At 44.4% G+C, this 16,319-nt stretch overlaps 1 protein-coding gene across 1 annotated transcript in view; it reads left to right on the top strand.

Moving 5' to 3' along the window:
• tacc2 (transforming, acidic coiled-coil containing protein 2) overlaps nucleotides 1-16,319 on the top strand; it is a 59,342-nt gene that overhangs the window by 6,524 nt on the left and 36,499 nt on the right. The window contains exons 2-4 of the mRNA XM_049599571.1: nucleotides 3,548-3,783; nucleotides 5,719-5,826; nucleotides 9,397-15,615. Of these exons, the coding sequence (XP_049455528.1) occupies nucleotides 3,548-3,783; nucleotides 5,719-5,826; nucleotides 9,397-15,615 (6,563 nt within the window). The remainder of the gene's footprint in view (nucleotides 1-3,547; nucleotides 3,784-5,718; nucleotides 5,827-9,396; nucleotides 15,616-16,319) is intronic.

The following is a 16,319-nucleotide window of genomic DNA, read 5'->3' as shown; positions in this document are numbered from 1 at the left end:
GAGCCTGTCAGTGGCACTTTTAGTGATGTAAATTGACAACACATTTATATGTCAGGATCACTTCAGGTGACACATATGTTTGGCTATACAGGTGTGCTTCGATGAGCCAGTTAGATGTGGTTCAATTTTAAGATATTTGCCCCACAGTGGGGAAAGTTAAACTTAATATCCAGTGGAAATCAGCCACAGGAGACACTTACTGACCAGCTGAAAACATTCAGTGTACTGACAGCTGTTATGTTTTTATATTTATTACCCGAGAGCTGGTCAAAAGGAGCACAGGGTGTTTAAACAGCCAGGGGGAGTTTGTTAATTAGGTGTCATGGAAAGGGTGTTGTCAGCCATAATGATGACGGCGATGATGTCACACCTTAGCAACACTCAGAGGTCAAAGTTGGATGAAGTAGGGGCTTTTATAATGCAGGAGGATGCTGTGCTTCCCTGTGTATATGTGCCCATGTGTATGTGTAACCAAAGCTTCTTGGAGTGTAACCTGATCCTCTCTGAGGGGGTCACTGCAGGCCCGACCCTTGGCCTAATTCCCAGCATTCACCTGCAGAGGCACTGTCAGTCAATGCAAGTAGGCAGCAGCAAGAGAGAGGGGGGAGGAGGACTGAGCAGAGGTGGATAGGGAAGGACGGAAGAAAGAAAAGAGGGAAGGGAGATAGGAGGAGGAGGAGGAGGGAGTAGAAAGAGAGTGGAAAGAGTATACAGTGGAGGGGGAGGAGAATTCTTTGCACTTCCCTGTGACCAGCCCAGTCAAGTCAGTCAGTCTCAGCAGCCAGCACTGTGTTTATCAGTGCGTGGTAGTGTAGTGTAGTGTTTCTAGACTCCACACACACACATACACACACACATACTGCAAGAGCCTGAGGAGGCTCATGGAAATTTAACAGGGGAGCGGCAGCAGCAGCAGAAAAGAGGACAGGACTGTGGAGAGGAGAGGAGGAGGAAGTTAGCTGAGTCAGTACAGGAGAGGAGAGGGAGCGTCAGCAGCATGTGTTGCAGCATGTTTGTGTCGTCCTCTGCCCCCTTCACAACACACAGCCCTGCAGAGGCTGCCTGTACTGTGAGCAAGGTAGAGGGGTAGCAGAGGAGCTGCAGTGCACTGTAGAGTCACCTTCAGCACAGTGGAGCACACTGCCGGGTAAGTGCAAAGCAGGGGATGGTGGGATGAAACTTGATAGAAAGAGTGGACGTGTTGAGCCAGTGCTGTTATTCTGTGCGTGTGAGTGGGGGCCTGGTTCTGCTTTAGCACTGGATTCTCCCTGTTTACAGCAGTCATGTGTTAAGCATTAAAGTTGTGTTAGCACATGGGCACTGACAGATTGCATTAACAGTAAGGAGGACTTAATGACTCTTGGACAAGTTTCCAGGCAACCTCAGCTTGATTTCTGTTTTGTTCCTGTGGGTTAATTAATAACAGGCAGTGCTTTCTGCAGGGGGGTCAAACTCACTGTAACGAGGCCTGTGCTTTTCCACCTCACTGAGCTTTCACTTCTTCATACAATGGCCAGTGATGTGGAGGATGAGTGCTGGCTGTGACTGTGGACATGCTGTGCCAACTGGTGCCATTCAGTTTTTAGCTGCTCTGAGCTGATAAGCTGTTTTTGACATTATCTGCTCGTGATGATAAAGGTGAGAAAGTTCAGGCAGGAAACAGGAAACCAAAGACACGTCAACATGCAGCCGTCTCATAATAAAACTGTTCATGTCTGCACACATGACTGCTGAGATGTGGAAGGACTGTCTTCTAAAATCTTATTATGAAACATTAATACAGAAAGTAAAAGCAGTGTGGAGATCACAGGCATCCAGAGAGACAATCTTACCTGCAGCAGTGCTTTTTTGGGTTCAGTTGTTCTTTCATGTTTAATGTTCTCTTATGTTTTTTTCTGCAAGGAATGGCAGTCTAAATTTGTGCATTTAAAAATAACCTAATATGGATGGAGCTGTGTGGACACAGACGTGAGGAGAGAGGCAACATAATTGGCCAACATTCTTCTAAAATGAGCTTTAAAGGCTGAGTACAGTCAGGATTTTAACTGTTTGGTATTCTGGTGTTTGTGTGAGCAGCGTTCACGTTTGTGATCCATCTGTGCTGAATGTGTCACACAAAGGAGGCTCTTTGTAGTGGTGATACAGGTGAGGCAGTGACTCAGAGCCTCCCACTATACACACAGCTTTAATTGTTAACCTCCAGATGAGAGGTGGCATTTCTGGTCTGCCTTAAAGAAGTATATTTCATTTTTTTTTTAAACTTATTTACTGAAAGGTTTAATCATCATTTCCGTCTTGTCAGTTATGATAGTCACCTCTGCCTGTGTGCAGCCATGCTGTCTACTACTGGTTCATAAATAATGAATGAACGGATTCAATTCTGAATCTCAGCAGATCCTCAATGGACGGCATTACCACAGCAGCTTCAGTAGTTTTATCCTTTTATACTCACCCTGTTAAACCACCTCATATCCTGATTCTCTAAAACCAGTCTCTCTCTGTAAGAAACAGCTCATGCACACATGTTCCAGACATACTGAACGTTAAAGGGCTGCACTACATCTGCACGTTTACTGTGCAGTGTGTCTGAGCAAGTGCAGATTTGCTTGCCTGCACCTGTACACCTCAGTTTGTATCTGAGTGGGCAAAACAAATGGAAACTTTCCCCTCTGTAAACTGAGTAGGAGAGATTCCACCACATAGTGGGTCCACAGTTGAGCGGTGTGTGTTGCGAGGGCCGTGTTGCTGTAACATGACGCCTCAACCAAGTGTTGTGGTGTGTGGCTGTGGTTGGATTCTGTCTGTCTGTCAAACAGTGGGACAGACAGAGAGGGAAAACAGCTACACATGTTTTGGCTACACATGGGATTATAAAACAGATTAAGTCACATTTTAAATACATTTTTTTCTCTATATCTCAATTACCTAGTCACAATAAAAGAAAGAATTAAAAACTAAATGTATCAGATGAATGATATGCTGTAGATAATGATTAAACCATGTGTCTGATCACGCCTGTCACAGTCCAGCAAGACTGGTTTGTCTTTAATGATTACTGTTGCTTGCTCTGTAAAAGGTTTTGACTTCCTCCTCAGGTGTTTCTAAGGTGGAAAACACCAGACTGCAATGAAACATACAGTTAATTTAATGACTTCCTTTTTCTCTCAGAGTAGTGGTTATATGATGCTCAAGAGCACAGTGTAAACAAAGCTGCAGAGTTGGGCCCAAGCACTGAACCTAGAATAAATTATAGGCTTTAATGTTGGAAATAATCCTTTAATGTCAGTAGTAGTGTGAAATAAGCAAGCTGAGGGACAAAGATAGACTCCAGTCACTATGATCTATGCATCAGTGCACAAACAACACCTTACTTAATAGTATAACACATGGGTGGAGTTATTTGTTTGGCCTTGTACGTTGATTCCGGAGGTGTTCCCGTGTTCAACCGCAACATGCTCACACTTGTTTAACCACACACTGGATCATGTACAGTGCAGAGGAGACTCCAGCGTGACGCTCACCACGATTATGTTTCACTGTCCCACAGGCTGAAGCTCACTCTGAGACTTTGACCCAGAGGGACGACAGAGCGCTTCTCTCTGAAGCCTCGACCAGCCAGCAGAGTCCGCTGTCTCAACCAGTGCTCCCAGACGTCCCAGTCATCACTGGAGTGGAGGAGGGCAGCAGTGAGGCTGGAGAGCAGGACGAGCTGGAGTTTCCTCATGACCTGCTGCCCAGTCTAGACTTCAGCAGTGAGCTCAACATCTGGGAGGCCTCGCTGGGGTAAGTTTAGGGGTTACACACACACACATACGCACATACACATGCAGGCACACGTGCACAATTATGCAGGTATCCCAGCTTCTATCCTAATGTCAAGATAAAACTGTGACTTGATATCACGAGAGCAGAAAGACAAGTTCTTGCTTGGGTGGTGACTCTTACAATTCTTAAGAAATGTGAATCATGTCAACAACTACAGTTTACATTTCTTGTCTACTTCAGTAGGTGGTCTTGAATTCTCTATGTTAAATACACCATAACTTGGCTCCACGGAATACCCAAAACCACACTGTGTAGCATAACTTGTTTTAAAGGTCCAGTGTGTAGGACTTAGCCAAATTTAGCGACGAGGATTGCAGATTGCAACCAGCTGAAAGTCTCCCGGTTAGAATTCATTGTTCAGGAGGTTTTTAACAGGAGCTGAGTTATCTGCGGACATTTCTTCCTCTCTAAAACAAACAGACCTGGTGATTTAAACCTGTAAAAACACTGAATAAATCAGTGGCATGTTACCAATCAGTGTTTCCTTGCAGACAGCCCACTTGCCCAGCACCTGCAAATTTATGCTCACCTATTTTCTCTGGTAACTGAATGTGTGCACTGCTCACCTTACTTCTGAGCCACTACTCATGAGCCAGATTACCCACAGAGGTCTCCTCCTCTCCAAATCAAATGGAGCCATTTATTTAAACCGGTAAAAACACCATATAAAGCAGTTCCAGGTTAAAAAAAATCAGTGTTTTCACAATGGTCTTGTCATAGAAGGGCTGTGAACTACGGTAGCCAACATGAGAACGCAAATGGCCCTATCTAGAGTCAGTGTTTGGTATGTCCATTCTGAGATACTGTAGAAACATGGCAGTGCAACATGGCTGTCTCCACAGACGAGAACCTGCTCCCTATGTAGATATAAACAGTTCTTATTTTCAGGTTATTATACACAAAAGAAATCATACATGTTATATTACATTATATTGTATACCATTTCTGCTATTATATTCCCATAAATCCGGCACTCTGAAACCTTTAAAAACTTTAAAACCAATTTTCTAAATCAGTGTTTTATTATGAGCCATAGGGTCTTACATAAACCCACGATCATCTGCTGCAATTTAAACAATTTTGGTTAATTCATATGAGAGATATTTAAGTCTGTGTCTGGTTAAAGTGGGCTGGGATCAGTGGGGAAAAGGTGACATCATATACTTCATCACAATTTGATGACAGTTATGTTGCTGTCAAACCACAGACACACAGTCCAGACACAGCGAATAAACTGATTTGTTGATTTGTGCTAAACTCTTTGATAAGTAATAATAGGGACAGACCGTTAGCCTTAATTATTAAGAATATTTTATGTTGTTGAGAAAGATTTGATGTTAGAAATCTGCCCAGTCCAACAAACCCATTCCCTGATAAGTCTGCACGTTTTTCAAACCATTAATAAATGTACTATTTACACCTGTTCATACCTGTTTTGGGTTAGTTCAGGACTGGAGCCTATACCAGCATGGATCGGATGAAAGGTAAACAAAGATGCTGGACAGGGCACCAGTAATTTGCAGGGCTAACACATATACAGACAATAGTGTGAGTGGCTTTAGTTTCTACAGCAGTTCAAAAGTCTTTATTCTACTTCGATCACACTTGCCCACATACTACTATTTTTTTTCCATAAGCCATATTTAATGTTTATATTAACAAGGTTATTTCCCCATGCAAAAAAATATAATGTAGTGATTAGAGCCTTTATGATCAATATATTATTATTATTGCATTAACTTATAACATATGTATTCGATATTTCCTTTGCTTGATTTATGGCCATAAGGGAACACATTTGTCCCAATTATTCAGTCAAGGTGAAAGTTAATCTGATATTGATTTACTGTGAATGTGTGTGTACCTGTGTGCGGTGTGGGTTTGTGTTAGCAGAGCTCAGACTAGCTCAGGTGAGAGGACATGTGAGCAGGTGAACCCCCTGCTGGCGGGCCTGCAGAGCCACATGGAAGTCAGTCGACCACTGGTGGTTCTAGACTCAAGGTACCACACCGGCTCAGCATGACAGGGGACAGCGGGGCGTCTGCTGTGTGAGCGTGGTCAGCGGGGATGATGAAGAGTAAAAGCAGGGGAGCATGGAGTGGAGCAAAAAGATGACAGGATGACTGAATGTTTCTAACTTATACTGGTGTGTGATGGATATGTCTATCTGGGTGTTGCCTGTCTGAGAAGACTTGGCTTGAGGTGTGGTTGTTTGTTTTTATGCTTGGGTGAATTATCTGCAGAAGGAGTCTGTGTTCTGTTTCAAGTGTTGCCTGGCATTCTGCTTTTGTCTGAGTGCTGAGGTTAATCACACTAATATGTTTGAGGAGTTAATGTGTTCTGACAACCTGACTTATTGCAGTAGTGTAATTATTATTGCGTGATGTGAATGTGTAAAACTATTAATGTAAAGTAAGGGTGGCACAGTCGGGAAAGACATGAAAGCTGTTAGATAATCATGAAGGAATTAGGCACTACTTAGCAGCTCAGTATGATGAACCACTTTACTTATTCAGGCCAAATAAAGATGATAAAGCTCCAACTCTTTTAGCCAAACGCTGCATAATAACAGTAACATACACTCACAATGCAGTACTGTGAAAAGCACCTGGTCCATTCCACCTCAGGTAGATATGGCAGGCAACGGCTTGTTGCTCAGCAAAACTTTCCAGCTGCCTTTTTTTACTCGCCCTGCCTTTTTATAGGGAGTGCCAGGTGAATTAGATGCAGGCTTGAGTGGCAGACCGGTGAGGTGAGTGAGTAACATGTTCTCAGGGCAGAGGTTGTGTTTACAAGCAAATGACAGAGCGTTTAGTGGCGAGAGTGTATCAGCCAATCACATCTAACTTAAGTTATTTACTATTCATCTTATCATGAATGATGACTTTTGTCATGCTGCTGCATGTATGAGAAAAACATGTAAGGATCTACATGAGTAGGAGTGTAGCTCATCTTATGATTAAATAATGATGGTGGATCTGTACACTCAGTGGGGCTTTTCCTGTACTGCCGGCTAACAGCTTAGCAGTGACTCAGCAATCACGTCTGAATGGCACAAAGCTAGTGTAATTGTTTAAGGCATTATATTCCACTCACACTCATAGTATGATGCTGGCTGTGCACTTTTAGGGAGTGTTTGCTGGGCAGTGTCACTGCTTTGACATATATTATGGAGCAGTATATTTTTTATGGTGCATAAGTATAAGCATGTGTAGGGTTGTTTATATTGTGACATGATTTATTACAGTCCCTTAAGGGGGTAATTATAAAGCTGTCATGGAGTATGTAGCATTTTCATAGTGGTTACTATAGTATCAGGGTGTCTGCAGATCCTTAAAAAGTCTTAAAGTGTCTTAAATTAAGATCTGTACATATTAGGCATTAAAGGTCATTAGATAGTCTTAAATCTGAATTTGGGAGGTCTTAATCAGCAAAAACATTTGATCTAATTTGATTTATCCATCTTTTAATGTTGTCAAAATTAGTTAAGCTCTTCAGCGTCCACATTTCTGATATTACAAATCTTTAAACCTACCATAGAAGCAAATGCTGTCTTTTTTATTTATACTTGCACTTACCTATTGGCAAAAAGTAGATTAACCCAACTCACTCTAATAACCATATTCCTACATAAACCTACCTCTGCGCAGGGCCACATATATACTACTAACCTTTATACTTACCTTTACTGCTTGAATACGGAAAATATGTGCAAAAATCAGTCTTTAATTACGTTAAGTGATCCTGAAAAGGTCGTAAAAAGACTTAAATTTAAGTGTCTGAGACCTGTAGACATTCTGAGTATATGGAGGCCAATACTATTATTAGTTGCTACTAGTAGTATTGTTACATTTGCAATGCTAGTAGTAAGTTCTTACAAAATACAGGCATAGTTTCAATAAATCATTAGCCAATCCAATTACTTGAATGAGACAACTCTTTCAACCCTCAAATGACCATTTGTATATCAATTACTCACCCCAAGTTACGTTGAATTCATGTAGAATACGTCTTTCGCACATGTCTCTGGTGAAAAAAGAATCCAAAAACAGAGAAAATTCTTGTCTCGTCTCAAGTCTCTTTCATCCAGTTGGATGCTCAGTATTTCCGAAACAGACAGCCCTTTCTGACAGGAAAGTGAACTAAAACTGAAGCTTATCTATGCTCTCTTCAATGCCAAACTCCACTGACAAAAACAGTAATTTTACCTTGCTGACATTGGTGAATCCAAACTGACCCTTTAAAACACCAAAGTCACAGAATAACACAAACAAACAAACTGACTGAGGCACCGGTAAACCAGCAGCTCACATGTTCAGTGAGGTAAATTTACTGTTTTTGTCAATGGATTCTGGCTTTAAAGGCGCTGTATGTAAGAATGTGGCCAAAACGGTTACTACACTCAAATTCAAAATACTGCCGCGAGTCGTGTCCGCCCCCCCTCCCCTACAGATTCGAGGTTGCTGGACAGCGGCACGCTGGAGACTGATTTGTTTGCCCACGGGCGGCTGCCATGGCAGGGCCGTGTCGCCGCGTCTGTGATCTTCGGTTTTCCAGCGGACTGTTTGAGCAAGCCCGGCTTCTCTGCTGCTAACGCTGCTGCTGGGATACAGCTGAGGAGACTGCTAATGCTATGTACCAGGACACTGCTAATGCTGCTTGCCATGCTGCTGTAGCTCAGTCGTAACTGTAACTGATGTTGAGACTCTACTGACTGTGTGACTGGTAGACAGCGATGGGTGGCGCAACAGGCCAAAACACAAATTCAAAACATAAACATGATTTGCGGACCGTAAAATATTTTTTTAAATGCGAATATTCTGGCCGTACTATTGTTGTTGGTGAGATCAGTATGTTATATGAACATTATTCCTTAGTCTCTGTGACATATTAGGATGATTTTATGACTATTTGCTTTAGATTTGTTAAATATAGCTCCTTTAAACAGCATAGCTAAGTTTTGCTTTTAGTTTAGTTCCCCAACACAAAATAAGACTTGTGTGATACTGCATGAGTTGTTGTGAGAATTTGACAACAGATGTTTTGACAAAGTTTTGCTGTTGTTAAACGCAACCCCCTATGATTTCAATTCATCAAGAATTTTCTCAGTTTTTGATTCTTTGTTCACCATGGAGGCATGTGAGAAAACCAATGTTTTCTTCAGGAATTCAACATTACATGGTATGAATAACTGTTACACAAATGGTCATTTGTGGGGTGAAATATTCCTTTAAGCTTTGGGTTCAGGCGGAAAAACAAGCAGTCACATCAAAATAGTTAAACTATATTTGAAAGCTTTTTGCTGGGGAATCCCTACAAACATGTTTTGGTGTGTATGAACAGACCTGCATGTTCATTAACAACCATATGCTTGGAAACAGCTGGTTATTTCTTGTGGGGGTATGTATATCTCAGAATAGACATGCAGTTGTGTGTTGTGTGTGCATATCGGGGAGTGCAGTGTGTGAGCATGGGCTGCTTCTCTGCCAATAGCAGTGCTTTGTGGCATCGTGGAATGACCAGCTGTCTGCCTGCCAGACTCCTAACTGTGTCACCCTACCCTCGTCTCAGGCCTCATGACAGCGACCCAGTTCTCACAGATGCTCAGCAATCACCTCGGCCCTCTGCCACACCTTACCCGGGTGTCCAACCCCTGACCCCTCCCCTATCCGTGCTCCTAGACCAGGAACTCCAAGAGGCTTTCCAGGAATGTGAAGAACAAATGGCCTCACTGGGGATACTTAATCCCACAGGGCCCCCCCACCAGACAGTTAACGATGCAGGAGAGAAAACTGGAGAAGTGATGGTTAATAAATCCAGTGAGTCATCATCATTGCCTCCAATGGCAGTCCAGCCAGGACATAGCAACGGGGGCCATGGAAACAAGAGTACACACGGAAACAGTGAGGCAGCAAACAGTCGGACGGATACAGTTGTGTTTAGTTTTAGGAATTACATACTGGGCACTGAGAATAGTGCTGGGACAGCAGAGACGAAGAGTGAAATAAAAGCAACACAGAGCCTGGATAAATGTCCAGAGATTAAGACAGTGGAAGAAACAGAGATAGATGAGCAGAAGGAGGCACCCACGCATACACAATTAGAAACAACAGCAGATTTATTTAAAGAAACCCAAAAAGATGCTGCGCTCACTGTGCAGAGAGATGATTTCAGAGAGGAACATGTTGATTCTAATGCAGCCATTGAGGATAATGGCACATTAGACTGTAATACAGTGATTAGGGAGAAAGGCACAGAGGCAGTAACAGAGACTGTAGACATAAGGAAAGAAAATTATAGCGATGAGTCCAGCATTAGTGTTTGTATAACTGAACCAGGAAAGAAAGATGATTCAGTTAATGAAACATCAGAGTGCAGTCATCTGCATTTAAAGGATAAAGATGTATTATCAGAAGCACAGATGGGAGCAAACCATTACAGCGAGGAGGATCAGGAGTCAAAATCAGATAAATGGAAGAGCTCACCTTGTGAGGCTGGGCAGGACAAAAAGGCAAAGAAGAAAAAGAAACAAAGGAAAAAGAACAAGACAGAAGAGAAAAATGTAGAGACTGAGGAGAAAGCAAAGACAGTAGTACAACCTGAGAATGATTCACAGGCTGTTTCTCTTGTAAATGCAGGAAATTACACAGATTCAGCAGCAAATGTTGTGTCACAGGCAGACGCTCAGACTGTGATTTGTGGGGAACAGCCTGATAATGGGTTTGACTCTAAACAGCAGCTGAGTCCCGAGGGAGAGCCCAGCCCCAGCCCCCCACTATCATCCTCTCCTAGTGAGCAGGATCATCTTACTGTCTCACCCTGTTCACCTGCGTCTAACCAGCCTCATTTACAGAGGCCTCATCAGTCAGATAACCGCAACCATGCAGACGCCCCATGTGGCATGAATCACAGCTCAGATGAAAGCCCACACCGGAAGCAACATGCAACTGGAGGTGCCATCGACAACCAAAATACACCCATGACACATGTCCACACTACAGTTATCAGTCCAGCTGCTTCTGCTGATAAGAGGTCCGATTCACAAACACAGGAGGCTGAAGTTACCTCAGAGGCAGTGATACTCACACACGAGAATCAGAGCCCACTCTCCAGCAGCCCAACTTGTGTGGGAGAGAGCAGCGTGGAGAGTGCCCTTGAAGAGGCTTTAGTGGTGGTTGCTGCGTTGCCACTGGCAACACCCACGATGCCAGAAGTGATAGAAAGCAAGGGAGAGGGAGAAAGCGTGAGGCGTGATTCACTGGAGAGAGTAGCTTCTGTAACGATTGCAGAGAGTGAGAAAGCAGTAGGAGAGAAAGATTTGGGAGGAATAGAAAAGTGCCTCAGCTCTGCAGACGGAGAGAAAGACCTGGACAGCCTTCCTCAGCTCGCATTAATCTGTTCACGGGGAAAATGCTCACTTGCATTCTCAGCCAAAGAGGGACAGGCTGTATCTGAGGAAAGCTGCAGCAGCAAAATGCCACACAACTCGGCTGAGACTGAAATGAAGGGACCGAGAGAGACAACCGTTCGCAGTGCAGACACAGAGCTCTCACCAGCTGAGGAGGGAAACAGAGAAAAGGAGCCACTTCGGTTAGAAGCTTATATCAATACTTCTCCCTTTGGGCCACTTACTGGTCCTGATCGTCAGGATCACAGTGCTGCGGGATTGGAGGGAGCAGGAGAGGGAGGAGGAGGAGGAGAGGAGGGGGGAGAGAAAGGAGGGCTGGCTAGAGAGCACAGTTCATTCAGCCAGCCAGAAGGCTCTGCTAGTGGGGTGTCATCAGCTGGGACTGAGACGTGTCCGCCCACCGATGTTGCCGAGTCACAGTTGAAGTCACAGGGCTGGAGTGAGCTGATTGCAACCATCTCTCAGAGCATCTGCACTGAACAGGACCGTCTCTCTCACCCCTGCCAAGAGCACCATGGCGCAGCAATTTCACCTCTCCCGGCTCACCCTGAACAGAGCTCCAGCAATACAGACGGAGGGGTAAGGGCTGATCTCAAACAGCATTCGATTTCAGAGGAAGCAGTGTCTTTAGGACACACTTGTGAGGGGTCATCCATCACAGAGACAGAGAAAAACTGCAGCCAAGTCTTCCTGCCTTTAATCTCACCTCAGCCTCTGACTACTTCACAACATATCTCAGTCGAGCGACAAGCGAGCAGCAATCAACAGGTCCAGCTTGAAAGTAGCACAACAGCAGCCCGGACAGACGAAAGTGCAGCTGAGTTCCAAGTCCGAGCCAAGAGCAAAAGAGGTGCTGTGGGTGTATGTGACAGCAGCCGAGGCAACAACAGAGTTCACTTTGCGGACACTGTGAAACAAGACGGCAGTTTCTCTGTGGATCTTAGGAGCATGTCGGTACCAGCTATGGACTGCGCCTCTTTGCCTCCGCTGACTGTGCATGAGAGTTTGTACCATCCTGTGGTGGAGGCCAGCTACACCTTCCCAGAATTCCTCGGCTTGAAGAAGCCAGAAATCGCCACAAATGCAGCTCCTACCAAGGATGAACCAGCAATACGGAGCTCAACTGACTTTCTAAAGCCACAGAGAGATGTCCTGGAGGAAAAAGGAGATGTGGGGACTACAGAAGAGAACATTAAGATAGATCAGACAGGTAGCAACAACTTGGGGACAAACACTGTGGATTTACAGTCAATGACAAAGGCCGGCTCAAAGCAGCTTCCATGTTCTGCTGAAAAGAATCAAACTGGTGACCTTTCACAAACAGCAGAAAGTGCCACCTCTGAGGCTGATCATTCAGCAGCTGAGCAGGTGTCTGCAAAGGTGACAAAACAATTAGAGCAGAAAACAGAGAAGGATGCTGTAAGCCTGTGCTTGTCGACTGAGAAGGAGATAGATAAGTTACACGCAAAGTCTGAAGGCCCAGTCGAGCCTCAGGAGTCACCTTTAATAAGTGATGCTACTGAAGGTAACCAACCTCCTCTCTCCTCATGTTCTGTGCTTCCAGCTGATGATGTCACCTGCAAGCCTTTTAGTGATGTCTCCGCTGAGTTATCTGCTGGGCAGCTCTCTACGGAAACTGCGACCCTAACTTGCGCAGCCTCTCTTCAGACAAAGCCTTATGACCCCAGTTATCAGTCTCCCACCCAATTAAATCTAACACCTCCTCATGGACTGGTTACTACAGATCCCATGCACGCTGGTGAGGGGCCAAAGCCCATGATTCACCCTGCTGATCTGACAAAGGATGAATCAGCGACTTCCGAGGTGACAGCCTCCGACCAGTCAATTCCTCTTATAGAGCAACGTGCCAGTAATTCTTCTTTTGTGCGGCAGCCTCCTGGCCCGATGTTGAGTCACTTGGAGTTCATTACTGACTGTGATATCTCTCTTCCTGAGCAGACGGATAACAGTGGCACTGATGGTGACAGCACCAAAGTCTTTGGGGAGGTGGATGACAAGAAGAGCAGGGACATGACACAAATGTCCGTAGCACAGGATCTGAAGCACAGTGATGTTAGCGTTAAAGCAGATGAGGCTTGTCCAAAACCGGAAGATAAAAATTATGCTCCAGATTCTGTTGTTGAGTTTGAGAATTCTGCGATTACCAATGTAAATATTCCATTTTTAAAGGAGGAAAATCTGTGTACTCCAACCCAGTCTCCTGGTGCAGAGGGAGTACTGGCAAAGGGTGGGTCTGATAATGTAATTTCTCTATCTCACACTGAGCCAGGCCCTACTGGCATTAAACCTGTTATTTGTGAAGCATCCATTAAGGATGACCTTATTAATGTCAGCTGCCCACTCAGCTCTGACCTACCTTCAGACAAAGCTTATAGTGAAATTGAACAACAAAATATGAAACAAGAAATGGGAGATGTAACCTCTGTTCTGTTTGCAGAGGAAAAGAAAAAAGTTGAAGAGGCAACAATGGATAATCAAAAGGAAACAGCAGACAGCAGCAAGCTGCAGGCAGGAAAGACAGGCACAACACCACAACAGAGTAATGGGCCAGAGAAAGAGGGTGTGGAGGAAATTGGAGGCCTGCAGCCACCACATGAACATAAAGTAAAAAAGACTGAGTCACCAATAAAGGATGTAAAGGAGGAGGGAGAAAGTGGCATTTCACCTAAAACCCAGATAGACACTTCTTCTTTATCTCCCGACAGACCTGCGGGGTCGTCTGAGGACATGCTAAGTGCTGGGACAGATTCTCGTAGTGAATCTCAGACTGTTTATGACCAGAGTTTGCGCCAAACTCTGACACTGGAACGCAGCTTCGAGAGGGACACTTCCCCAGATTTGAATGCAGCTCTCGGCCAATCACAGTCCACACCAGAGCCAAACTGTTTTGCTCAGCAACAGGAGCAACAGCAGCTGTGTCTGGGATCCACACATCCCACACAGGAGTTGTCAGGTGACAGTCTACAGGGAGGAGAAAAGACTAACGGTCAGGTCAGGCAGACCCAAGCACCGGTTCCAGGGCTGAAAGGGGTAGCACAGGGAGGAGACAGCTCCTCTGGGAGTTTGTGTCAGTCAGGGAGCAGCGATAAGGTGACAGGTGATGACAGCAGTGGCAATGAACGACTGATAGGTCTGGAGAAAGGCAAGGGAGAGGGAGTGCAAGCTGCGGTTGACGGGGTTTATATGCTGTCTCACTTTGCCAGTGATTTAAATGAGAGTGGAAATGCTGCTGAGAGAAATGCCTCAGCTGACACTGGGAGCGTAACTGCTTGCTCGTGTGTAGGTGAGACAAGACAGGGGATGGTTGAGAATAAAAGCCCCGTGTTAGGGGTAGTTGGGTCGGATACAGATTTAATTCCAGACACTAAGTTTGTGAGCGATCTGGGTTTTGAAGGTCAGCAAAAAAGCAATCTACCAGCTGCCTGTCAAGACCAACATGGAAAACCTGAGACCTCAAAGAACACTGCTGTATCTGTTGAGTCTGCATCACAGGAACATGAGACTTCACCTTTACGGGTCTCTGTTTCATCAAAGGTCAGCACAGATAGTCCCGGCATTCATACAGCAGTCATTTCAAGTGCAAACCAGGCTGAAGAAATTCATACAAAAATATCCTCTACTCTGGTTGGGCAACCAGAAACTGTGGAAAAGGGTTTCTGTGCTGTCACGGCTGTAAAGAGCAACAGTAGTGAAACTGTGAATTGTGAAAGTCAGGATACAGTGGGTGAGCCTGTCGAGCTACAAAGCTTCAATAAAAGCTCAGCAGCACAAAGCAGCCCAGTAGTACAAACAGCCATAAAAGGCCCTGATGTAGAGGAGATCACAAAGGAAGATAAAGCAGCTTTGGACGAAGTGAAAGCTAGCAGCCAGGCGACGGGACAAAGTGAGATAAAAGAGATGAACACTGAAGGAATGAAAAAACAGGCGGTCATAAATCAAACTGAGGGTGCTAAAGACAGTGCCTCAATTGGTCTGTCAAAAGCAACAGAAAAGGACAGTGATATAACAGATACAATAACTCCTGATGTTATCACACACCCATCTGTTGTTTCGTCAAAGCACCTGGAAGATTTTGCATCTACCCCTCCTGCAGCCTCTACCCAGTCTGAGAAGCCTCATGATCAGGTGTCTTTGTCAAAGCCCCAAGGTGATATTGTGTTAAAGCCCACTGTTGCTGCTTCCAACTGTGAAGGAAAACCACTTGAAAAAGCTCCTGTTGAACAAGTTCCTGTGAACACAGAAGCCGGCTATGTATCAGAGAGTCCTGCTCCTGTGCAAACAGCCAGAGAACCAGATACAAACTGGATACAAGCTCTAAAAGAAGCTGCTTCCAGTGTTCAGAGTAAACAAGAGACCTCAAGGTAAACACAAGTGTGTGTGTGTGTGTTTGAAATCATCATATGAGAAAAATGCTTTAAAGGGACAGTTCACCCCAAATTTAAAAATACATATTTTTCCTCTTACCTGTTGTGCTATTTGTCAGTCTACATCGTTATGGTGTGAGTTGCCGAGTACTGGAGATATTGTCTGTAGAGATGTCTGCCTTCTCTCGAGTATTATGAAACAAAATGGCACTCAGTTTGTGGTGCTCAGAATGCCAAAAAATACATTTGAAAAACTCAACAGCAATGTTTCTTTCCAGAAATCAACTCGTTAAAGTTAACGTTAATCCACAGACCTTGTTGGAGGATTTATGTCGGAACTATTTTCTTTATACCTAACTACACCCGCCATCTGTATCACTGCGCAGAAGGAAGCGTGCATCTACTCTTGGATGAGAAGCTCATGCCCATGACAACATTAATGGCGTTGTCCTTTGCTGAGCTGTAACGTTATGTAGCTAAGCAGTGCTAGTTAGCACTAGGTGCACACTCTCTGAACAGTGATACCTTTGGTGGGTGTAGTTTGGCAGAAAGAAAATAGTTCCTACAGTAAACAAGTTTAAAACAAGGTCTGTGGATTATCTTGAGTAACAAGGTCATGATTTCTGGAAAGAGACATTTTTTTCAAATTAAGTTTTTTGGCACTTTGAATATCACAAGCTGAGTGCCATCTAGTCCCATTA

This window comes from Epinephelus fuscoguttatus, linkage group LG16, assembly GCF_011397635.1.
Source record: "Epinephelus fuscoguttatus linkage group LG16, E.fuscoguttatus.final_Chr_v1".
Taxonomy (NCBI): domain Eukaryota; kingdom Metazoa; phylum Chordata; class Actinopteri; order Perciformes; family Serranidae; genus Epinephelus; species Epinephelus fuscoguttatus.
Note: the sequence above shows the minus strand (reverse complement) of the source record. Positions and strands in the feature narration are given on the sequence as shown.